The 26,540-nt window shown below is 35.6% G+C and overlaps 1 protein-coding gene across 6 annotated transcripts; it reads left to right on the top strand.

Annotated features, from left to right (window-relative positions):
* The first annotated feature begins 548 nt into the window (after window positions 1–548).
* Window positions 549–18,786, top strand: LOC113736768 (rab GTPase-activating protein 22). 6 transcript variants are annotated; one of them, XM_027263864.2, is made up of 13 exons: window positions 549–920; window positions 1,691–1,952; window positions 3,746–3,844; window positions 6,708–6,811; window positions 8,472–9,286; window positions 9,383–9,505; window positions 9,624–9,712; window positions 9,797–9,997; window positions 13,258–13,659; window positions 14,273–14,356; window positions 14,829–15,071; window positions 17,729–17,789; window positions 18,306–18,786. In XM_027263864.2, exons 2-11 carry the CDS (start codon window positions 1,734–1,736, stop codon window positions 14,868–14,870), a joined length of 2,178 nt encoding a protein of 725 aa, XP_027119665.1. In that variant the 5' UTR covers window positions 549–920; window positions 1,691–1,733; the 3' UTR covers window positions 14,871–15,071; window positions 17,729–17,789; window positions 18,306–18,786. The 6 variants fall into 6 exon arrangements, with proteins under 6 accessions (XP_027119665.1, XP_027119664.1, XP_027119666.1 ...); XM_027263863.2 differs by having other exon boundaries at window positions 18,297–18,786; XM_027263865.2 differs by lacking the exon at window positions 18,306–18,786 and having other exon boundaries at window positions 1,691–1,940; window positions 17,729–18,102.
* Window positions 18,787–26,540: the final 7,754 nt, after the last annotated feature.

Raw genomic sequence — 26,540 nt, 5'->3', positions numbered from 1 at the left:
ACCAGTGGGTAGGCCGCTACATAGCGCGGCCAGAACCATGCTAGTACAATATTAGAGTTGACTAATGGTTTAGGAGATAAAGTGAGAAAAAAACGATGTTAGGGGACAAAGTGCAAAAATGGTTATACCTTAGGGGGAGTTATTGTGATTAGGTATTTTTCAAATTATAGTTATCCACACCACTTAATCGCCTAAATTTAACGCATAGGCGTGTCTCTCAGTGGATCAAGAATTTTTCTACAATTACAACCGGTAGTGTAGATACTATCACAACAAATTAGAACAATAAATGTAATCACAAACATATCATTTTAAAACATCACAAATTTTTGAACTCATTGAAATTTGTGCCAAAAATTTATAGTATTTTTACATTTGTTGTGGTAGTGTCCATAATAGCGCAACACTAGTGGCCTTAGACATTAGATTTATAACTAAATCATATATTTTATATAAATATAAAAATAGTGTAGATCATTAATTAAGTACAAAAGCAAAAACCAAGAAACTAGGGGAATACTTTCACCATATGTTCCCTATTAAAGATTAATAGGCGCATTTTATTATCCTAAACATGGAAAAGTACTACACTTTGCCCCTTCATCATTAAATAGCACTAACTCTTTAATTTGGGAGTAATCAAATGTGATTACCCCATACTTACAGGGGGTCAAAATGTGATTACCATGTTCTAAAATTCCTGTTGCCCAAAACCCATAAACCAAAATAATAAATTGAAAACGAAAATTTTCCTAAGCAGGAAAAAAAAAAAATGGAAACGAAAGAGAAGACTTGGGAACGGCCCCTCTTTCTGAGTGGGTGTTAATGGCGACGGAGCTCTCGTTAGAATTAGATCGCCTCTTCTTTCCCATTTCCGTCCCCGATTTCAATAAATTTATTTAAAATTCCTCTCTTCTCGGGTATCCGCTTTCTTCTCTCATCTCATGGATTTTAGACTGTCGCATGTATTGAATTGTTTTCTATATCATGATCGGTGAATTAAGATTGTACTGATTATTGATTGGAACAAGGGTTTTTGTCAATGTACCTTTTTCTCCTTATTTTTTTTGAATTTGGATCTGTTATTATTATTAGGGACGGTTTTTTGAAGATTGGTAAGAATGTTGGGTTTCTTTTTTTAACTTCTTACATACATTTTCATGGAATATACCTTCTGTTTGATTGAAATACTTTTGGTTTGTAGTTTTTGATTGTTCACTTTTTATTTTCTCATTCTGGGGTAATTTTTAGCTTGTCCTGGTAGAAAATGCAAGCTGGATTGCGTTTAAAAATTATGTGCTTAGTGAACTTAATCAATTTTTTATTTAATCCGTCTAATTGTAGTAGGATATTTCTTTACGATAATGTGGTCATGTGGTACATGTTACATATAAATACAGTCCTAGGTTGTGTTCAAGTATGTAATGCGCGTATATAACAGATCATCAAGAAGAACTTGAAATATTTGCACAGCCATTTCAGCTGTTGGTGATAGGAGAAAGTATAAATGTTAAAGATATGACAGATTTGTGCACTAACTGGACTGAGTTTGATGATATTAAGTCAAAGCTGAGTGAAGATTCTTGTGCAATGTTTAGTAATTTTAATGTAATGATGAAGGTTTGGAATTTATGAACAAGGTAAATGTGCTTTTTGAAGCTTGTTACTCATGTTATGATCTGATTTGTAGGTGAAATGCCTATTACGTATGGTAGATTTGTAGAGGCATTGTGATGATTGATACAGCTTTAATAGCAGAGAAGTTAAAAGAGTTTGGGTATCAACAGAGATATTTAGAGAGGAAGATAGGTTGGCTGATGTCTTTTGACAGAGACATAAGGCAATGGAAATGTGGAAAAGCAGGTGTGGTGAATCTACAAAAAGTGAGTTCTATTGTACGCGACATCGGGGAACCTTGTCTTCATCAATCATCCATAAAGGTTGTTATAACTGTAAGATTCTTAAATCTTTCTTACTTTTCCTTCTCTCTCTTTTGTCTTCTTGTGTTGTTTTGTTTTGTTCTTTTTTTTGGTTGTTTCTTTTTAAGCCAAAAGCACCTATATCCTCCCTCCATTTTCATTGGCCTGTTTGAATATGTACATTGGGAGAAGTGTGTTATTGTCAGCATATTTGCCCTTAGGCTAATTTCTTGGAGTCAATATTATAGTTGGCTGATTTATTTCCTTGTGTTGACGATATGTTAACAAGCTGTTAGACTGAAATTTCTTTTGTATCTCATGACTAAAACTTCAGTTGAATAAAAGAAAGATGACTGTTGTGAACTGAGTCATCTGCTGTTCCATTTTCCCAATGGAATCTGGTCTGTGTAGGGACTCATATGGTGGTAGATTAGATAAGACTCCAGGAAACATGCAACTTGTATTGCTAAACTGATATTGGGTATTAGTCTTTCACAATTAACACAGTCAGTTACCAAGATTGTAGTGGAAATTCATGTTGATCCTGACTGGTTGGCTGACTTAGAGGTCTGTCCTGATACTTGGGGATGTCTGTATAGGATAGATTTTCAAAGAAATCAATTGCTTGGTAAATTTCTTGACATTACCAAAAGGATGCAGTTCTTGATCTTGCATCTGGGGTTCCTCCACTGATGCATTTGGGACAAAGTTCACTCTTTTTTTGGATAGGTTGTTTATATGTGTTGATAAGGGGAATGTTGAAAATTCTATTTGTGTTTTACTTAAGCTGGTGGTTTAGCTTTGCTGGTTGACTTTTCATCTCAGAAGAAGGGGGATGCAAGTTCATATTCAACATTGGACTAAAGAAGATATGCTGGATGTTAGTTTCTAATGAATTTCTGTGATTCACTGAAAAAGAAATGAAAAGTTATTAGAAAGGATATATCTTGGAAAACATTAAGGGATTTAACAAGTGGCTTAGATGAAAGTTGCACAGCTACATTTCAAAGTTTCCTATTCAAGAAATTTAAGTGCAATAAAAAGAGAAGGATGATTCCTTGAAGAATTTGAATGAAAGCACAAGTATCTCCCAGAGCCTTATTGTCAGAGATGGTGAGACAAGAAGACAGATTCCAAAATGCGTATGCTTAGGACTTCGGATGTTTATATCTGCAGAGTGTAGCTCCCTTTCGGATTAGACTTTCTCGTAATTGTAGCAGCTTGATGTTTACACCAGTTCACCCTTGTTCCACCATCAACTAAGGATTTGTTCCTTGCAGGATTACAAATATCATGTGCTTTGAGGTAGTACGTCTCTGATAGGGAGGGTTTCTTATTTGTTTGATGATGATAAAACCATTTCTGTTAAGTTAGAGCTTGTATGTTTGTCACCTAGTGTATCTTCTACGGGGAACTTTGCTTGGTGTTCTTGGCTTAGCTTCTCTTGCTGTGCACTTTGCACTGTAGATTCATACTCTGGACAACTTTCTCCATATAGTTTGTTTTTCATAATTATTTGACAAAGTTGGAATTTGCTACTCTCATATTGAAATGGTATAGGAGACAATGGAATATGTAACATTTACTTTTAGCGATTGGTTCTTGTTCTGTTTTTGATAGTAGTTTAGAAGAATAAATTTAATTAATTCCCTCCCACCCTCCCTCTTTCTTTCTCTGGATACAAAAGATGTAAATGTTTTTTGAGGTTGGAGTTGGAAAAAATCTGATTTGATTTAACAAATGTATGCATTCAATTTTTGTACTGCATGGTAATTCATGCCTTATTTTTTGATAATTTCTCTGACCATTGTCTTAATCTTTTGCAGATAAACAAAATGCTCAAGCCTGATAAGTGGCAGGCAACTTTCAATGGAGATGGAAAAGTTTCTGGTTTTCAGAAAGTTCTGAAATTGATTATTTTGGGGGTAAGACTTGTATCATAATTTTGTCTTCTACATCGGATCTCTTATTGTTGACTTGGCTTAGGTGTGTCTTTATGAAATACACTTTCATTTCTGCACCACGCTATACGCTTTCACTTGTCTAACTATTACCATAATACTTTTTAAAATTAAATCAAAAGAAAAGTTGAAAAATAGTAAAACATGCATAATTCTGGTAGGGTCGATCCCTCATTATTTCTCAAACCTGAACTTGTTATTAGTCCCAACTTCTTAGTGCGTTATCATATATTTGATGCATGCTTTTTTCTGTTGTTTTTTTTTATTACAATCAGACATTCAATTTAGTGGATTTTCTCTGATGGAGAACTCTATCTGCATTCATATTGAGATCAGTTTTCCTTAGTTCTTACAAAAACTAGAATAGCATAGAGTAAACCACATAAGTTTTGTAGTAATTTGTGCCACTCATTCAAAATCTAGATGCGGTTATGGAACTAATGGTGAGCTTTCTCGGATCAATGTAGAAAATGGTGTCATAAAAAATTATAAAATCTTTCAAGAAATTCCTATAATTTTACCATCAACCATTGACTAGGAACAATGCAGATATTTCTAGCATCGGTATATCTGAGGCTAGGCACTAAACAGCAGTCTAAGACATGTGACGGAGGGTTCTGCAGTCACCAAGATGGCCTTGTTGCATTCCAAGGATTTGCTACAACAAGTGATCCTGTGGAACTGTTTCTGTGTATGTTAACCAAGCTGTTTTCTCCAGTGATGATTGTGTTGAACAGTTTGCTCCCGCAAACAACAGCTTTGAAAATGTATGTGTAGTTACCTCTTGCAGTTTAACAGATATATTAGTCTGTACATTTGGTGGCTTGAATGCCAAAACTTTTTGTGAGACTATCTGGGTGCTGTTCATTTTCAGCATCCAGAATCTAGTTTATAGGAGGTCTTGTTAGGCATAGTTGCTGGGTGGATTTTTATTTCAGATAAAAGATGCAGCCTTTTCTTTAATTACTTTGGAGGAGACAGTGGATGGGGCACATTAGTATTGATAATGCTAATTCTGGAATTAAGAGATAGAGCTTCCTGCTGCATTGCCCAACAAGTTAATTATTTGGGAACTTTGAATCTCTCTACTGGTTCTCCTGGGAGACTGAACTCTTTCTGTTGATTCCCGTCTTATGTAGGCTGGATCGTTTCAGATGACACGAGGTTCGTAAACTTATTACCGATTTGGCTGTTACCCAATGGCATCAGTAATTTAAAAAGATTTTAGTAGGAAAAGGCTGGTAACAAATGCCTTTTGATTCTGACCGCTTTTGCTTTGACTTTTGTTTTGCTCCATTCAAGTGAAGTCAAAGAGGTAAATGTTGGAGCTAATTACCACTAACCTGAGAAAAATGTAAAACGTTGGTGCAGACAATGGAGTATTTGTCAGTTATTTGGTTACGTATCTATGGAAGGAAATAACTAACTGCATAATTAGGGCAACTGGAGTACATGGTTTAAGTTTATTTATACAGATTCGTGGCATGTTTGTGCTGAGAGGCTTGACACAAATGTTATGTCTCAAGCTGCAAAGACACGTACGCTTAGAAGAGTTTCACTTAAGTTCACCCCTCTCCTGCTCCTCTTTTCACAAAGTTCTAGCAACCTGACTCTCTATCTTTTCTATATTTTTTGCATTAGCAAAGAGAGTTTAATAAACAGTTGAAGCTGAAGCTTCAAAATGCCTATGCTGTGCCTAGCTGATGCTCATGATAGCAACTAATCCTGTATTTACAGCCTAAACTGTCCTATATCAGTTAGAATTGTGGTTTCCTCCTTGCTCTTGAGCCATGAACCTATTTCTGTGACTTAGTAAGCTAATTGGCAGCAGAGACTTTCTATCCTGAAAATGGTTTACTCACTGTATTGAATTTTTCTTCTTTATCTTTTTTCTAATCGTCATAGTTCCCAATGATCTACTCTCTTTCTCTCTCTAATGGTCTATACTCTTGTTTATGTATGTATTTGGGATTGTCCCTACAATTATTTTATCTCAATGTGCTTGTCTTCTCTCTTTACCAATTGGGATGTCTACTCATATGGTTTATTTCTACCAAGTAGTATGTTCTGCAGATGGTTATATTCTCCCCCTTTTCTTCTCTGGGGTGGGGGGTACTCTTTTCCCTTTTTTTTTACCAATTAGTTATGAAAATTTACGAGCTATAGTCGTTTTGCCTTTTGTAACTTATCAGGCAATTTTTGCAATGGAATAGTATGAGATTAGACTCGCCATACTGTGCGTTTTGTGTATAGAAGGACTGCATCCATTTTAACAGAAGATTTATTACGCCCTTCTTTTTTTAATAAATATTTTAAAATTTCTTGTAAAAGTGTATATACCAGATATAAAATCACAAATGAACAAGCATGAATGTCAAATAAATTTCTATGACTCCAACATTAAGGTCCACACTCTTGGGGGCGGTGGCCCGGGGGGGGGGTGTATCTCTGGCATCTGCTTCCATGTTTTTGTCACATCTGGAGCACTTGAATTTGTGACTTGATTGTTCGTGTTTTGTCAAACATCAAACAGCTGTTCATTTTCACTTACTACACTTCCCATTCACCCATTCTTTTCTTTTGCACTCTTACACAGTCATGTTTAGCTAAATTTGCTGCTAGAGTGTGCATTTTCACAACTAATTTCTGATTCAAACTGAATGTAATATAGAAAATTGTTCCTTGGAATTGTCTATCGAGTAGTGACAGGGTTGTCTTTTCTATCTTTGGGAGTTCTTTTTTCTGCAGGACTTGGAAATTTCCTCCATTAGTTGTATCAAAAAACTTGATCTTCTACTGTTAAGATCCTTATTTTTGTGCATGACAGGGTGTGGATCCGTCTATAAGGCCTGAAGTATGGGAGTTTCTGTTGGGTTGTTATGCTTTGAGTAGTACGGCTGAATACCGTAGGCAGTTGAGAACTGCCAGGAGGTACTTCACTCTTGTTTTATCACGTCTTGATTTTTCAGTCCAGCTACTCTGTCTGCATAGTCAGTCTGTTTATTTTACAATACTGAAGGAAGTTGTGGACTTATTTAAGTCCATGAATGTCAAAACATTAACTATTTGAAGTTACACTTTGCTTGCATCTATTAATTGAAAGAGCACAAATATAGTTGGAGAATGTGTCTTAAGCTGAGAAGGATCTGTTTTTGGAGTTTTTTCTGACTCTGAAGAGCTAAGCTTCAAGCAGATATCTACTCAAATGTTGCTGACAGGGATTTAGAGTTGGAACTGAAGTCAGAAAAGTTAAATTTTGTAATCCTTGTTCCTGAGAATAGTGAACTGATACTGAACTGCTTTAGATACAGTTTTGCATGGTTGAAATTTTGAATCAAATTTTCGTCAAGTTATACATTTGTTGTCCTTTCTGCTTGTACTTTTCCGTTTATGGTGTACCTTAATGTTTATGTTATTGACTTCAGACAACTTCAACTGGAACACAAGCACTTGTAACAGTGCTTACTTTTTTTTAAGCAGCTATATTATGGTCTGCCATATAAATTGGAAACGTTCTTAGTTTTGGACGTGCAGATGCTCCTAAATTTATAAAACTCAAGGACTTCATGTCTAGTTCAGCAGTTACCTGAATTTGCTAGCTTATGCTCCAAAGTTCCTATCCTTCAAAATTTGTTATTGCTCATGCTTGATGTGATTCAACGGCAAGGTTGACTGTATGAAATGAATAGGAGATTGTTATCTGGGACTAATGCGATTATTTGTAGGATGAAATATTATTTGATATTCAGCCCTCAATCATGGCTGCATGTTCTTTTTGCAGTCATTTTGTTCCAAGAGTTTTATATCACTAGACAATGCATTGTATTCTGTGCTGTAAACATCATTTTTTTCTCAAAACTTACTTCTCTTAGATATTCAATTGTGGAAGTGTTCTAAGTTTTTTGATATGACAGTTCTTATCCTCTTTAATCTGTCCTACAGGTCCACACTTTACTGCAATATATTGTCTTAAACTAGAAAAATGGAAATAGTGCACTTGCCTAGTCATTTCAAGGAGCCTATTTCATGTAAAACTAATTCCATAAATAATAGAGACATCCACTGCTCATGATAGATTTTTGTGATTTTATTTTTTTACATCTTGATATTTGAGAAGAAAAGGAACAGAAGTAGTCTTTTCTTGTGATTAAGGGGTTTATAAACAAATCTTTAAAGAGTCTCTTTAATGGTTTTGAAAACTTCTTTGACTGCCTATAGTATAATTCAAATTATCTCAAAGAAGGCCCATAGCCAACTATTTAAGGTCAGCTGACATGATTTTGTTTCTACACTGTCTTGTTGAAGTCTAATTTTGTCCATGTCTACAAAGTACTAAATCAGCTAAAATCAAAATGGACTTACTAGCCAATAATTTCTTTACAGCTCTCATCTCTGCCTTTTTCTTACAAAGGGCAATCCCTTTTGCCACATGTTGCTTGTCTAATCCAATTATCCCAGTAACCATTTTAAGATATGGATTCTTTTGTTATTTGCCTTCTAAATCTTGATTAGAGACTCATTGATGTTTTGTTTTTGGATTTTGTGATTTATGCCATGCTAAACTGAGTAAATTTATGAAAATGAATTGCAGGGAGCGTTACACAGAACTTATTAAGCAATGTCAAACGATGCACTCAAGCATAGGAACCGGTTCCCTTGCCTACGTCGTTGGATCCAAGGTCATGGATATGAGAACCAGTTCCAAAGATGAAGGGAAAAGGGAAGCTGAAGTCCAAAGTAGACAAGCCTCTGATGTTGATACTAACAAGCCAGACAGTTACACTAATGGGAATAATAATTGTACAGATACATCACATGCATATAAAAGGGAAAGTTCTAGTGATTCTGGTGACCTTTTAAGTGTAAGAGGGAGCTTAATTGGTGCAGCATATGACTCTTCCTGTTTCCTGCCTGCCTCACCTATTTCTGTTCATTATAAGTGCAGTTCCCCAAATCCTGTGAAAGAAACATTTGGATCAAATTTTCAAGCTGAGAATTATTTTGATTTCCCTCCCTTACCTGTAACAGATTTGTTTGAGAAACGGAAAAAGGATAAGAAAGGATTCAGGTCATTTGATGGAGGACTTTCCACCCGCCGTAGATTGAGATTTGGAGATGAGTACATGCATAGTTTTCGAATTAGTAACAATGCAGATCTAGTTGTTGAATCAAACCATTCTGCACCTGATGATATTTTACGTTGTTCAAACTCTGAAAGTGATGTTTGTTGGGATGGGCATAATCCTGTTTCATGGTCTGAGAATCTAGTATATGAAACTGAGGTGCTTAACAAACTTAGGATATCTGATGCACCAGAAACTCCACCTATAAATGCAGCCACATCTGAAGCCGGGACTGTTAGTGAAGACAGAGTGTCTGAATGGCTTTGGACACTGCATCGGATAGGTAAATGACCAATCTAGGCTGATTGTAGTCTAATAACCCTCTGTACTTTCCAAACTTTTGTGTTTATGGTAGTCTAATAACCCTTTATGGTTTTAGTTGTTGATGTAGTTCGAACAGATAGTCATCTTGAATTTTATGAGGATACAAAAAATTTGGCACGAATGTCTGATATTCTTGCTGTTTATGCATGGGTTGATCCTAGAACTGGATATTGCCAAGGTTTGTGCCACTCTCCCTTTGGCAGCTTTCTTTGCAATTGCGGCAGTCACAGTTCTCATAAGTTTTCATAGTCTTCTCAACATTTAATGTTTCAACTCTTGTTGAAATTTTATGGTAGGTATGAGCGATTTGCTGTCTCCTTTTGTTGTCCTCTTCGAGGATAATGCTGATGCTTTTTGGTGCTTCGAGATGCTTCTAAGGAGAATGGTACTTCTAAATAAGCCTTTCAGTTTGCAGTAGTCTTTTTCTGTTTGGTTTGTCCCTGCTTACAAAGAGCTTTTACTCCGTCAGCGTGAAAACTTCCAAATGGAAGGCCCAACAGGTGTCATGAAACAGTTGCAAGGACTGTGGCACATCTTGGAGCTTACAGATAAAGAAATGTTTTCCCACCTATCCCTGATAGGTGCTGAGAGCCTGCATTTTGCTTTCCGGATGCTACTGGTACTTTTCCGGCGGGAGTTGTCTTTCAATGAGGCTCTGTCTATGTGGGAGGTTTGTGTTTAGTCATTCTTTTGGCAGTATATTGATTGGCCATGTTGCACATATCTCTAACTAATCAATTAATTGAGCTTAAAGTTTACGTTATTGTGTCAATTTAATGAAATTTCTGTGCAGGACAAGCAATCAGGTGATTTTCATGTGTATCTCTTTTTATGTTGCTTAGCTTATATTATGGGTCCCTAGCCTGGTGAATTCTTTCCCAGAAATGATATTCTTTTAGCTTGTAATAGCTTTGGCTGTATAGTGAATGCATTCTTTTGCTGTTATATGGAAGAGGAGGAACTTACACCAATTGTTTACTGGTTTTGTGCTTGGCCAAAGAATCATGATTAAAGTGCAAATGAACTAGTGTTCTCCTGCTTCTTTCTTTCTATCTGGATTTTTTTTTTTAAATTTTAACCTTAATACTTGAGTTGTCTGGATCCCCACTTTTTGGATTCTGATGGAGTGAGATCCTAGTGCTTCTTGCCAGCCTATGTTTTACTAGAATACCGTTCAACATGAAAATGAAGAAATAGAAAAGCAATTGAAAATTTATCTACTTTTACTGAAAAATATGTAGGTAATGGTAGCAGCAGAACGTATCTTTGAATCACCAATCATTGCAACAAATTTTCTGGATGTCTCAAGCTACAAAAATATGCTTTTTCCTGAACTTATATGGAAATGTGGCAGAGATTTTGGGACACCTGTAGATTTAGTTTGTAAATGCTGGATCAGTTGGATGATCACCTAAATAGTTTTCTTTTTCTGATTATTTCTTTTCTGCAATTGTTCTGTAATGCCATCTTTCCTTTTATAGTTGGTATTTGCCAATTCCCTTCAAAACTAAAGGGAAAAAAAAAGAAAAATTTCTATTATTTTATCAATTTTTCCTGAAGAAAAAGATACTCCTGCCATTCCATTGAAAGTGTCAAACCTTCCATTTTGGGATGTCCCAAAAACATTGTCATGTTAGAAAAGTCAAAGCACCTTTTTGTCTCTGTTTCCAATATAGCCCTTCTTTCTAATCATATACATATTACCATTCATATTTAAATTTTGAATTTGTAGCGGTAAAATTGAAAAGAGAAGCACAAACATCACAATCAAACCACTATTCTTAAAAAGTTGGAGTCCCCAAACATGACTAAATAAATGGGACGGAGGGAGTAGTACTTAATAGTAGGTTATATTGTTCCAGGATGAGCATCTTGAGTATAGGACTGAACTGTGACGGATGATTACCTGATAATTGTGTGATGTTTGGCAAATGTGTGATTTATTTTTAATATTCATTGAATGTTGCGTTATGTGCTGTAATAGCAATAACCTTCTGAGCTTATTGATTGGTGTGAGCAGCCTTTTATGAGAACTGTGTTTGGTAGTATTTCTATTGCTGGAAAAGATTGGTTGCAACAGTAAGCAAAGGATCAAATGATTGAATCCGGGTCTTTTGGATGCAATGGTAAGCAAAGGATTAGATGATTGAATCCTGGTCTTTTAAACTGGCAACTAAATCTTTTCTAGCAATAGAAATATTACCAAACACAGTTCTCATAAAAGGTTGCTCATACCAATCAATAAGTTCAGAAGGTTATTGCTATTACAGCACATAACGCAACATCCAATGAATGTTAAAAACAAATCACACATTTGCAAAACATCACACAATTATCAAGTAATCATCCATCACAGTTCAATCCTATACTCAAGATGCTCATTCTGGAACAATATAACCTACTATTAAGTACTATCTTTTTCTTCAGGAAAAATTAATAAAATAATAGAAAATTTTCTTTTTGTTTCCCTTTAGTTTTGAAGGGAACGTTGGCAAATACCAAACTATAAAAGGAAAGATGGCATTACTGAATAATTGCAGAAAAGAAATAATCAGAAAAAGAAAACTACTTAGATGATAATCAAATTGATCTAGCATTCACATACTAAATCTACAGGTGTCCCAAAATCTCTGTCACACTTCCATATAAGTCCAGGAAAAAGCATACTTTTTGTAGCCTGAGACATCCAGAAAATTTGTTGCAATGATTGGTGATTCAAAGATACTTTCTGCTGCCACCATTACCTACATATTTTTCAGTAGAAGTAGATAAATTTTCAATTGCTTTTCCTATTTCTTCATTTTCATGTTGAACAGTATTCTGGTAAAACACAGGCTAGCAAGAAGTAGAGGGATCTCACTCCATCAAAGTCCATAAAGTGGTGATCCAGACAACTCAAGTATTACGGTTAAAATTAAAAAAAAAATCCACAGAAAGAAAGAAGCAGGAGAACACTAGTTCATTTGCACTTTAATCATGATTCTTTGGCCAAGCACAAAACCAAACACAGTTTAAATCTTTTCCAGCAATAGAAATACTACCAAACACAGTTCTCATAAAGGCTGTTCACACCAATCAATAAGCTCAGAATGTTATTGCTATTACAGCACATAACGCAACATTCAATGAATGTTTAAAACAAATCACACATTTGCAAAGCATCACACAATTATCAGGTAACTATGCTCATTTTTTGGTAGATCAAGTAGACCCATGGAAGTTTGATGTTTTTCTTTTTTTTTTCCCAACAAACATTAACAGCTTTATAGATAGTAAACTTGATATTACAAAATTTAATTACAAAAAGGGGACACTGCCCTCATTTCCTTTCTTGCTAATTCTAGCAGCCATATTGGGAAATCACATTCCCATTCTATGTCCTGGACTAGCTGTACTGCAAATTGAGCCTGTTCATGGCTGCATCTATTTTCTGCTCTCTGCACAAAAGAAAAGCTACAGCTTTGAAACCATTGCCTTAACTCCTGAATATCTTCCAAAATAGTTGCAATGTTGTAGTTATTTACATTGCATGTGTTGATTTGATCCGCCACTGATTGCAGTTTGTGTAGACCTCTATTTTGGTCCACCTTGCATCTTTGGCCATCACTAATGCATTTCTTATAGCTAATGCTTCCACTAAGTTTGATGTTTTTCTTGCTTTTAGATTCTTGCTACATTGCTTATCAATTCTGATGATCATTTGAGCTCAATGGCTTGTTTTGATTTCTTTTCTTCTTCTTGGGTCTTATTTCATGCTTCTGGATTCAAGATAAATTAGAGATGTGAATTCTTCAAAATTATATTCCCTGCAGTGTAAATCTGTTTAGTTCGGTGCTGCAGTAATCTACTGTCTTCTGCATATATCAATTTATTTTTCTGGCGTACACATTGAATATGCTCCTGCATTAAGATCACTTGTGTCCCTTGCAGATGATGTGGGCAGCTGATTTTGATGAATCTTTGTCTTGCCATCTGGATGACAATTGCCCAGAACTATTAGTAATACAGATCCCTAGGGACTCTAGAGCAGAAATGGAACAAGAAAGCATTGACAATAGTCCTAGTTGTTTAAAGGGTGGTGCATCATCCAAAAAGGGACACCTAGAACACTCCGTATCTGACAACACAGGCATAAAGTCAGCATCAGCTCATCCCTTTTGTGGTTTGGCAAAAACATTTTGGTCCAGAAATGACCGCTTGCATGTTGGTACTGCATTATCAACAATGGGAAATGGCGATGATGAATTACCTGTTTTCTGTGTGGCAGCAATTCTTATCATGAACCGTCAAAAAATTATTCGAGAAACACATTCCATAGATGATCTAATAAAGGCAGGTGGATTACATTTATGCTTATGAGTAACTTGAAGGCCTTGCAGATTTCACCATCCTTGCATACTTCTCTATTCCTTCTGCACAAAGCTGTGGTGTGCATTGGATTCCCTTTCAAGAGGAATCCTTGATAGGATTATGTTTTTTTTGTTCAAGATGTTCGTTTCTGTCTGGATTTTAAATCCTAATCTTTTCCTTGAATTACCGTTCTTTCTTTGATTGATAGCAGAAGTAGTTGGGTCATGTTTATTTCTGGGGTTTCAGTTTTATGGATGGCCTACATCTTTGAAATGTTCATGGTTCCCAAAATCTAGCTTTTTGATGGTTGCTCCTTTTTTTTTTTTTTACAAAAAAAAAATTCAGCTACCTGTCTAATCTTCCCAACAATGTTCAAACCATTCACTTCATTACTATCAGTGTAATATCACGCTGCTTTGAGTATTTTTATGAAGAGTATTGTATCATTTACCATGTCACACTGCCTAAATCTTTTGAAGTGGAATCGATGGCCTGTGCATACCGCCCCAACATATTTTCTTCTTCTTGAGTTCCTTTCTGACAAATTCGTACTGTATTGGATAATAATAAGTTACTCATCTTCATTGAATTGCAGATATTTAACGACAATTTGTTAAAGATCAGGGTCAAGAGATGCATACGTACGGCTATCAAACTACGAAAGAAGTACTTTTACAAAGTTGGTTCAACTAATCTTCTCCATTCTAATCTTTAGATTACTTTTTGAGCGATGATTCAGTGCTCTGCTAGCTACTAAATGAGTTTATTGCTTTGCATAACATTCTTTTACCAGTGCTGTCATATTTTATAAAGTTGGTTCAGCTAATCTTCTTCACTTGAATCTTTAGCTTACTTCAAGTGATGATTCTGCTAGCTAATAAATCGGTTCGTTGTGCTGCATAACATTCTTGTACTAGTGCTGTCATATTATTTCGATTGTTTCTTCACTTAAGGTAAATGCTGATTATGCCAAAGTATGTGTATGTTGATGTCCTTGTCAAATCAGCTTATTGCTTTGTGATTGATAAAATGGGAACTTGAGGTGATCTATCTTTTGTTTGAGTTGAATAAAAATTTGGTGTATCTTGTTGCAAGTATTTAATCATGCATCTGTCATGTTTTTTGATAAGCTTCTGTACCTTGTGAAACAGCTGATCAAGAGCAGGAGCCCTGCAGCTGAGAGTGTTGACTAGAGTTTTTCCTTCATTATCACATAACTTGATGACAATACAGTAGCACTTTGAATTGATGCTGGTTATACAAGATTCCAGTCTGTGGTTTGGCAATTGCTTTGCAAATAAGTTTTATCTTTAAGGAGTTTAAGCAAATTGCTCGTGATGTTTGGAGATTATTTGTCTGCTCAAACCCTAAAACTATTCCACCACAGTACAAAGGTATTTCTGCTTCTTCATCATTCTTTCTCAAACTTGGGAACAATCTGCTTGCTTCTGATTTTTTTTTCTTTTGGCCCCCTTCTTTAGCTTGTTCTCGCATGTTAAAGATTGGCCAATGCAGCTTCTCTTGAAGTCGAATTCCTCTGATTACTTTGAATAGAATGGAGTATTTTTTTTTTTCAGTTATTGGGTCCAAAATCCTGTAAGAATTTATATTTCTGGTCTCAACTGATAAGATTTATATTGGATTTACATCTTTCATGTTATTCGTTTCAAGGAGAGAACTTCTTGGGCTTTATTGAACATTTGTGTTGGTTTTCAAGTTAAATAGAAGGCTTTGCATTTTAAGCGCCTTTGGTTATGAGCCTTATGCTCTTACGCTTCTTGGAGTGTAGAGGTTATGAGTTCTCTTTTAGAGTCTTGACAGATTTCCATCGGTATATCTGATATATTTTTTCCTCAAAAAAAAAAAAGAGAGAGAGAGAAAGATACACATACAGAGAGAGAGAGAGAGAGAGGGAGTGAGGGAGAGAGAAATGTTTAGGTTGTCTATAAGGTAAAAATTTCAATTTGTCTACTTTTAAAAAATTGTGACACTATAGAGTCTCCAAACCCTGGGTTGTATAAAACATTACCTTTGGACTGAGTAGGCTTTATTTATCTTTTAAAGAAGTCCCAAGATTTAAAGAAGGTTGTTGGACCTAGTTGGTTGATAGACTCATGTATACTGATCTAGTGAACTTTGAGAATAGTTGGTAATATGCATATGCAACATGACTGTTTAAGTAGGCTTTCTGACATTGGTAAATAATTGCTTTTGGTTTCTGTTCTGCTTAGTCATCTGGTTGCAAGCATTTCTTTGGGGTGTGTTTGGATCATTGGATTTGAATTCAATTAAGGATTTCAAATGAATGGATTTTAGATTAATTGATTTGAAATACCCACTAGTTCTAGTACATTGTTTGGGTGCTGCATTTGGATTGAAGGACTTTATGAAAGATTTGGAATGCTCTCAAATTCCTTGAAATTGTTTGAATGGCTGAGCAGATATTGAGGTTTGCAATTCACCAATTTTTTAAATTCATTTAAGTACTAAAATAATTGGGGATTACAAATCCAAATACCTCCCAAGTCATCCACACAACTTCGGGGGATTTGAAGGGATTTCAAATCTTTTTTTCAATTTTTTCAATCCAAATGCAGCCTAAGATAAAGAGCATTTTGAGTTGATAAAAAAGGTTGGGTTGAAAATTTTAAAATTAGAAAATTTGGGGATTAATGTAAAATTTTTCATTTTCCCTTTCTTCTCTTGCCTACGTCAAACCTAATAGCCTTCCTGATGCCTCGTCTCCAAAATATACTGCAACGGAACCACAATTTTGGCCATCGTCACTCCTCTCACAGACAAAAACTCCTACACTGTGTTCTCAGACCACATCAAAAATTGGTCACTAGTGCTTGAGATTTCTTTTTCTGGCACCTCCATGGGCAATGGCGCCAGCGGCTGCCCAAGGTGGCACCCAAATTCCTGCCTCTTGAGTTCATACACAAAGATAAAGGTGTTGGAGGAGGTGTTTAAATTAATCTAATTTGGGTGAATTTCAAAAATCTTGATTTTAACTCTTGAAATTCTTCCTTTTTATTAATGAATTTGAATCCAAATCTCTTTCAAGTCATACAGACAAGCATGAGGATGTGGATGAAGGATTTGAAACCCAAATCCATTTGGAATACTTGGTGTATTTTCTGAAATACATGGTTAAATTAGTATAAGTTGAAAACCAACCTGTGATGTTCTGCCTTGAGAGTTTTACATCTGATGTACTTTACATGCAATTTGCTGTGGTCTTTGAATGAGAAACTTGGTAAATAGTCAATTTGTAGCCGCAATAATTGAGCATTTTGCCTTGTCTGGATCTCCCAGCTTGTTGAACCAACAGATGGAAACGTGATACTAACAGACCATTAGTTATCACCGGGGCTGGAGTACAACATACAATCACATAAATTTAATTGTCATTTTCACATTCTACCTTACTGATGAAGGATGAAGATGCAACTGGCACATCTTTCTTTTCTTTTGTGGATTGTGTAGTTTCTGAATTTGACAAAATATTCTTAATTGATTGTAATTAGGTAGTAGAAAACGGAAGATGACAAAAGACAGAATTATAACACCTGATAAATCATTTAATTTCCAGGAGAACAAAAGAATTCAATAAACTGCATACATGATATTTAATGCTTTCATCTAATAAATATCTTCTCATTCTATACTTTCATCTATTAAATATCATCTTTGGGTCTGTCTAACAATCTCCATTTTTCCTGTCTGGAGTAGTTTGCTACACTTGCAAAAACAATTGCAGTGTATTGTATTAAGAAAATTTAAGGAATTGTATACAAATTTGTAATATGCTCCAATTTCATCTCAATTTTTTCGAAATTTGTAAATGAGACTGCTTTTGAGCAACTATGTAAATCATGAAGATAGAACAAAGTTAAAAAAGTAAAAATAAAAACTATTTGAATCATTTCTTGGCATTTGATGGCATAAGAACTTTTGCATTCTCTAGTCATTATTGTTTTTAATGGTCTGCGGGTAAGCTATAGTGATTACTTATGAAGCTTCTAATTCTCTGAATCTTTCTGTTCAGGACACTAAAGTGGAAATCTTCCTTCGCTTTGTTTGGGGCTGTCCACGACTACTTCTTGCAGGTTAGGAGTAACCAAAGTCTTTTTTCTTTTACACATGTTTATAGACTTTGGATTGACATCTCAGGATACAGCTTACCGACCGAACTTATAGACTTTATATGCGATTATTTATTAGAACATATCATCTTAGAAATTCTTGATAGCGATATTTTTTGGATATCATTGTACTTTTAATTTTTTTATTGCTTGGATGTTCTTCTTCATCTTGTTTAATGCACTTGTACAAAAATGACAAATAGTACCTATGAACTTATAATGGATCTGCCTACATGATGCTGGGATTATTTCCATTTGTGAAACGGCAATTTCAGCATATATCCCTCTTCTTCCCGGTCAAAATTTATGGCCTCCTATCCTGTTTATTTGATTAAGCCAATTCTCTGGAGAACTGTTCAATCATTTAGCAATAGTTACCCCACAATACCTGCTGATCAACTCCAAGAACAGATTGATATGATCCGATCATTTTGTAGTAGCTGTTTGTAAAGTGTAAACCTCTACCGCTAGCCATTGCAGGGTTTAAATAGACAAGGGGATCTCCATTGCCATTTGGTGTATTGGGAGGGCATTGCTGTCTCAGACCTTTCAGTAAGGATTTATCCGTGCTGAGAAGTGGTTTACCTATGTTCGTAAAATTGTAAAGGTGATTGCTTATGAATTAGCAGTGCGTTCTTCCATCATACGTGCTCCTCCAGTGTCAGTGCAAAGAGAATAAAATCAATCTAATTACACTTGTTGTAAAAGAAGATGCACGGTGATCCTTTCATAATGAATTCGGTACAAGAATCAGATCTGCAGGACCAACATTTTATATGTGCTCTTAGGGTCTGTTTGATAACATAAAAAAGTGTTGAATCTGAACTTTTTCAGACATTCAGATGTTTTGAGTGTTTGATAAAAGAAAATTCATTTGTTGAACTTGTGTGTATTTTTTTCAGCACAAGAATCCTAACTGAATGATTAATTCTGATAAGAATAAATAGAAATACTTCAACTACCTTATCTTATCTATCAAATCTGTCATTGTTTATTAATTATATTCAAAATTCTTATATAATTAAATAACCTAATATTTTCTATATAATGATTTTTTATTTCTCTTTTCTTCCTTTTGAATGATTTTCATTTATTCTCCATACTCCTCATATAATATAATTCATCTTGTATATTAATTTGATTTAAAAATAAATGTTGTCATTTTCATACCGAACATTTTTAGCTAATTAAATCATAGGTTCTATTTCTTTTTTGGATGAAAAGATATAAGGGTAAAATTGTGAAATTTAATTTATTAAGCATCCAGTTATGAATGTTTATCAAACAGTAAAAATAGATTTAGTATTAAAATTCAGACATTCATAAAAATTTTTTCAGTACTTAAAATTTAGCAAATTAATTGTTTCACTATTCAGATTTCAGAATTTAGATTCAGTTTTATTAAACGGATCTTTAGTCTTATTCATCCAAACCCTAAGAGTGGCATACCTCACTAATAGGGGTGGCCACAATTCAAGTTTGAGCAAGAACCGGACCAGAATTAATCTGGTGGTTTATTGAATCGGAATCGAATATTAAAATTGGAATAGAAATCATAACTGTAATTAAGGTTTAGGTTTGATAAAAATTTGAACCGGAACTAGTGGTTTACAACCCGTTCAAATGGTCTAAAAAACATTTGCTACTTGAACATATTTGATCAATTAAGAATTCAATATCAATAGTTAGTATCTAGTCATTCGTATACCTTCCCGCGTTGACCCTCCTGTCAACCGGGTCGGTATTTCCATTTCCGTAGATCACCACTTACTTCCCTCCGTCCACCGTACATCTCAAGGGTCCACAAGTCATTTATAAGGCGATACTCCACGAGTATGCCAAGCAAGACCTCTCATTAGGTCGAGCTTATATATATATATCTCATGGCTCGCCCAAGTTCTCGACCAAACCCATTGCCGGCTCGAGTCTAAGGTCGGCCGATGAGTTTGGGCGCCCCCCATTCATTTGAAAGTCGAGAAGGTTCACTCCAACGACATATGTAATCATAACATAACATTTCATTTCATTCATTCATTCAATACATTTCAATCATTCATTTGAAATTAGAACGAGTGCGATAAAGTACGCATCCGCCCTTATTTTTAAAACTTCCAACAATTACCACAAATAAGCAAGTATCAAGGATTCACACACTTGACACTCACCGAGCAATTCAATAAAAATTATTTTCTGGGAGTTCAAGTGTCCCCAGTAAGATCCTCTTGAATGTCTCCTTGTGCGCCTGGCAATTAATAGCGGATAATCACTCAAATAACCCACTTATCAAGGAAGATTGTACACTAGTACAATCTAAAGAATATTTCACAAAATGAACCTCAATCACTCATAAATCGAGGTTCAACTTGCCTTTCATTAAGTACAATATTATTTGAGTTTTTCATGAGAATCGAGGGCAAAACGTTTGAATAATACTAAGAGAATTAAGAGTTTTTGGGAAAAACTCCTTTGCCTTGAAATTTGAGAAATTTCAGTTTTATCCTAAATCTTTGAAAATTCGTATCTCTCTCGATATTAGCCCAAAACTGGAAAACGTTATACCGTTGGAAACCTTTTGGAAAGTGTTAAAAGTTCTTAGAAGACACCTTTCCATGAATCTAAGTGGAAAGTACTCAAAAATGAGCTTGAAGGTACAGACTCGGCGTACAAGGCAGAATTAAGTTGGATTTCGGCCAACTTTGAAAATTCGGCACGATTCACACGTTGCAAACCGGCCTCTGAAATTTGTAACTCAAGTAGTGTTGCAAGTGAGGTTTATAGCAAAGCAAGCGAATCAAGAATCGGAGTTTCGAGTACTGAGATACGGTAGCTCAAAGTTGGGGAAATTCAAGACTGGAGAAGAATTTCCAGATTTGAACCTCCAACACTAGAAATTTAATTAGGTATCGAAACGAACTTGGATTGGTACCAAAATTGGCAGTATTTTATTCCTATATGAAAGGTACCGCTCTATCAAATTTCAGGGAAAAATACCTTCGGAAAGATAGTTAATTAGTCAACCAAAGTTCAGGAAAAATTCTAAGGCAATCTGCCTTTTGACTTTCATTTCCCAATTCAAATCGTTTAACCAAGAAAGCTATCCAACCATGGTTCATTGGTGAAATAAAGGTCTACGATACATCCATGATACCTTTGGTAATGGTTTAGCACCAAAATTTCAATTAATAAGATCACTCCCAAGTTTTGTCCCAAATCAGTCCAAATATTACGTTTTTCCAAAACAGGGCAGTCCTCTTGTTTTAGTCACAACTCAGTCAATTTAACTCGGAATGAGGCATGGTTTATGGCGTTGGAAAATACATTCATAGGACTAAAAGTTCACAGAAGGAAATGTTCTGAAATTCGGCAAGCAACCAGCTCGAAATTGAGCCTCAAATTGCTGCCTCCACAAACCATTCCAGCAGATCCGAGAGACAGGACAGCTATATTAGAACGAATGGTTCGGCTCCTACACAAGGAATCAGAAGACACATTTTATACCGTTGGAAAGGTATGGATGTCTAGTTTCGAATGCCACCAACGGAACTCAATTCCGACATCGGAGGACAAGGTTATGGTCAAAATGCTACCGCTGGTCAGGGTTGTCCGAAAATAATTTTCCAGTTTGCCTAGTTCACGAATAAATTCATTTGCCCATCCAAACGTTAATGTTTTCCAATGAAAATTTTTACACATATCATATAACATATAAACATCAGGTTCACGCCAATAAATCACCAAAAATGGGCCTTATCATGGCCGAACAAAACAGGGGCAGTTTCGGAAATTTCTTGTCATGACCTCAACTTTGAGTTTCCAACAATAATACTCCATAAATCCATCATTATAACCACTAAACTACCATTAAATCCAACATTAATCCTCTAATCAGCAACAACCCAAGTGTGGGAATTCAAAGAGCCCACTTTCACAATTTCCAACTATATCAAGCCATCCATACACATGCAATAGCTTAAAGATGCATTTCTACCATCATAATCCAAGTTTAAGGTGTAGGATGAGGTTATACCTCCTTAGTGCTTTAACCCAGAAAATTTTCGGCCCTCAAGAGCTCCAAGAAACCGTGAAATGCAGCCCTTTAGTTAGCTAAATCCAACCTCCAAGTAGTTTGCTAGATGGTCTTCAAGTTTGGTGAAGATTGGTTGAAGTTTTGGGTTGATTTGATGAAGGAATTTGTGAAGCAAGAGAGTGAGAGAGAGGGAAGGTTGGCCGGCTGCTTGGTGAGAGAAGAAGGAGTGAATTTTGATCAAAGTTAGCTTCCAAGAGAAGATTAAATGAGTGGTGCACATTCACTCCAAAGTCAACCCTTATTAGGGCTCGTTTGACACGTTTTGGGGCTCGATTTTCTCGCGCGTTTGGTTCACTAGTGCACTGAACCTCCAATGCATTTATATTCATGTAAATATTATTTACTTTTAATTGTCCCGAAATAAGGGTCTAAAGTCCCTCAAATAAAGTCGCGCGTGCGAAGACGCGTACCGTCAATTTTAACGCTATAACGCGAAACCTCCGAGAATTTTTTATAACGATTGCACTACTAACTATCACTTGAGTATTTATTCATAAGATTACCTATTTTAGGACCATAGTACAAGTCTCCAATATTCCAAGCTTATTGTGCTCCTACGCGGATAAAATCTCCAAGTACTATTCACTATTTTTACTAAACGTACTCCAATCTAGTACTAACAATTCCAATCCTAACCTAACAACTCACTATTCCATTCTATTAACAAGTCTATATCCCATAATTAATTTAAATTCAAGATAAATCTAACCTAATCAACAATGAGATATTTTTTCATAAAATTTGCATCATTTTTTCTTTTTCCTTACTCATGATAATACAATAAAGTTCTTTTTAGTTTTTATATTCATTGTCATTTTTTTTAGAATCTATTTTATAATAATAAGTTTTTAAACATAATTAAAAGAACTGAAACTGTAACCAGAATTGGAGGTTCAAGAACACTAACTATAATCGTGCATATAAGGTCAATTTGGGTTTCACTTTTCAAAAGAATTGGAACCGATGATTCTGAAATCATGGCCATGTCTACTCGCCAGTGTCCCAGAGGTTGAAAATGAAGGGTAGTCTGTCTGGACAGTTCTAGTCCATCTCTTCTCCTATAGAACATGAGACATAGAGCTGGCAATTATACTCAAAACCCAACCACCACCCAACCCACTCACTAATTTGAGAGGTTAGGTTGGGTAAGTTGGGTATTAGGTAAATTTTGGGTTGGGTAATAAAAATCCATATATATTTTGGGTGGTTTGGGTATTTGTGTTGGGTACCCATTACCCAACTTAAGTTAAAAAACAAATAAACAAATTAAAATCAAGAAAAAAAAAAAAAAAAGACCGGCGTTGTTGGATCAAGCAAAACATCCGCTGGGCAAGTTGTCCAAAATCTGCCAAATTAGCTATTCAAGACACTCACAGAACTCCAAAAGCTGTTACGGTCCAAATTCATTACATGGTCGCTGGGCTTCATTTGGCTAATTTGTCTGGAATAGCTAATAGTTCATGAATTTGGCAGATTTCATAGAAATATGTCTGGACTAGGTAATGCTAAATCAAGTAACAAGACTTAGAAAATTGTATATTGGTATGCCATTTTTCATGTTATACCCAACTTGAACCAAAATTGTTTCAGTCTCTTAGTTTGGACCAAAGCTATACCCAGTTTGAAAATCCTTACTTGTATAAAAAATAATGAGTTCATCCAAATAGTTTAAATAGTTAGTATGTGTGTGTATTTGTAAAAGTATATTAGTGTGTATTGTAATGTGTTTGTATGTGTAAAAATAAGGTATTTCAAAAGAGCTTAAGAAGTGAGTGTGTGTTTGTGTTTATGAGTGTTTTAGTGTATAAAATTATGTGTATCTATGTGAAAATGTGTTTATGTGTGTGAATTTTTTTTTTTTTTGTATGCGAAAATGTATTTGAGAGAGTTTATGTATCAAAATCTATTAATTAATATATTGGGTCATATTTGAGTCATGGGTTTGAGATGACCCAACCCAAAATTAACCCACTCTAAAGTTGGGTGAGTTGGGTGTAATCCATTTAAATGAAAATCCAACATCAACCCGCCCAAAATCCGCCAAACCTGCCCAATTGCCAGGTATAATGAGACATGAAGGTGCACCTTCTCGTCTATTGCGCTGCATGCATCCTGTTAGTCTAGATGTAGATTGTTTTCAACATTAATTAGACGAAAATTAAATTCTTATTGATGATTACACTGTTGATCTGTAAGTGTGTATGGCATTAACCACCAGCTCTTGCCTTGGTGGGCAGGGGAAGAGAATTAAACCCCTCCCTTGTTGCTTGGTTAAGGGATCGATTCCTTGGCCAACCAATTGGGGTAGGAGGGAATTGGGCGAATTTCTCTGTATATTATGAAAAGAAGAAAAAAATCACAAAAGTGGGGTTATTTGGGATTGGGTCCTAAGTTAAGGGTCGTTGCAAATGGCAAAGGACGTTTTAAAAAAATTGATTTAAATTTCATTTTTTTTCCTGTCGAGGGAGTAAAAGGAGCGATTTTTTTTTCTGTTTTTTTTAAAGTCTTCACCGCACCTCAAATGGGCAGCAAAGCGAATTATTCTTTTAAATATCTCAAATAGGTGGATGTCAGATGAGTGTGCCGATTTGAGGTGGATGTCAGATACTCCCTCTGTCCCAAAATAAGGGACGTTTTTGGGGATTCTAACTTATTATGCACAGTTCAATCAATTTGAATGTGAGACATTTTTTTCCAATCGTGCCCCTTTGACCGATATCAAATCTTAATTGCTGTCTATGGTGATGTGAAAAGAATCTGTGGGTCCATGTAAAATGTAAGCTCTTTTTCATGCTGTTGCCAAGCACGCGCCTATTTATGGCCATCAAAATTTTTGGTGCTGTCCACGCACCTTTTTTTTGGATGTCTATTTATTACTTTTGTGGGTTCCATCATACTTGTTTTTTATTTTATCAATGTCTCTTTTGAGGCTACAAATGGAATGTTAGAGAAAAAAATTGTAGTGTGACTCAAATTTTGGGACATGAAAAAAGATGAACTATGACAATAACAATGGGACGGAGGGAGTATATTTTTTGGGTTCGTGGAATAATTTCAAACATTTGTTTTTTTTATGAAAACTACACTTCAAGTTGGACGATACGATGTCGCAAGTGGCAACTGACCAATTGCAATTTGCAACTACATCAATCAAAAGTTCAATAGGGTGATACATAAACACCGCACCAGCCCACCACCTAGTCCAAACATATCTAAACAACTACACTCGCCGTCGTATAAAGCAACAAACATAACAACTACACAGTAATAAAACTACGTAAACAAACGCACATCCTAGAATGTTGATTGAGATGTTGATTCCTATTTCAAGGAATATTAATTATTTTCAAAATTAGGAAAGAAATCTCATTTGATGTGATATATAGGCTAGAATTTTGATTGAGATACATAGCTAATGTACACGTATGTACAAATGAAACGAAGCAAATCCCAAATATAAGAACTTCTGTCAAGCAGCCTGTTCCCCATTCCAATTTTCATTCTTTACAACACACGGCAAAGAGAGAAGTTCTGTAGGCTCCAACCGATACTTGAACCCTCTAAGATGGTGCCCAAGTAGCATGCACCTTAACATAGATCAAAAAAGGTAGATATTAGCGTCTAAAGCCAAAGAACCACATTGGATATGAGCTAACAAAATAGTAGTCATCAAGTTAGATATAACCAATAAGCTTAAGGGCTACATTTGGCAGATTAGAGGATTAGAAAAGCTTGCATGCTCAAACAAAGAACCAAGAACACCCTCTTAGATTTTCCATTTTTTAAAGGCTTAGCCACACCTCAAACTGGCAACAAAGCAAATTTAAGAAATTATTTTAAAAAAATTTTGTGGCGAAGGAAAAAAATTGCCACACATGGGTGTGCAGCTTGTCAAAAAAATTTTCAAACAACCGCAGATTCCATTTGCGGGGATTTTTTAGCTGTTGATCAACCCGATCAACAATTCACCACTTTTGCTACAAATTTAACGCGCGAATTTTAAAACAAATTCCTCAAATAAATTTCGTTCACTGCAAATTTTGTGTGTGGCAATAGAATTTAAAATTTTGTTCTGAAATGCACGTGGGCTGCTGTACTCTTTTGCCACGTGGTCGAAGGCCACGGGCTGCTTTTGCAAAGTGGCTCCCACACAGATGAACAAGGCAAAAAAGGACCGGGTAGAGGACACCACTATTACAATTTTGAATTTAACATTCAAAATTGAAATTCGAAATTATCCCGCCAGGGGTGCGATTGCTAACACGTGTCCCTGGTTTGATTGGCGAGGATTGCGACATGTGTCATGAGAAGAGTCGGATAAATGCAACTGAAAGTGGAGACTTTCAGCCTTCCTTGTGCAACATGCTTAGAAGATTGGTCGATACGCTGTATTTTGAGAGCTATAAGTTAATTCGCAAGAGTGCGAGTACGGCATCAGAAGAAATGGCAAACATTAGGAACATACCAAAAATTTTCAGGGTCATGAGGAACTGCGGCATGGGGCACATCATGCTCTTGGGGATGTATTTCACTCTTCGCATGAGGAGTGCTCGATTCATCGCAGAGTTAGATCGGCTGTTCGGGGTAGTGGAGGAGATGAAGGGATTCCTGATAGAGTCAGGGGATGA

Source organism: Coffea arabica, chromosome 3e, assembly GCF_036785885.1.
Source record: "Coffea arabica cultivar ET-39 chromosome 3e, Coffea Arabica ET-39 HiFi, whole genome shotgun sequence".
Lineage (NCBI taxonomy): Eukaryota > Viridiplantae > Streptophyta > Magnoliopsida > Gentianales > Rubiaceae > Coffea > Coffea arabica.
The sequence above is the reverse complement of the archived record's forward strand: the minus strand, read 5'-3'. Positions and strand labels throughout refer to the sequence as shown.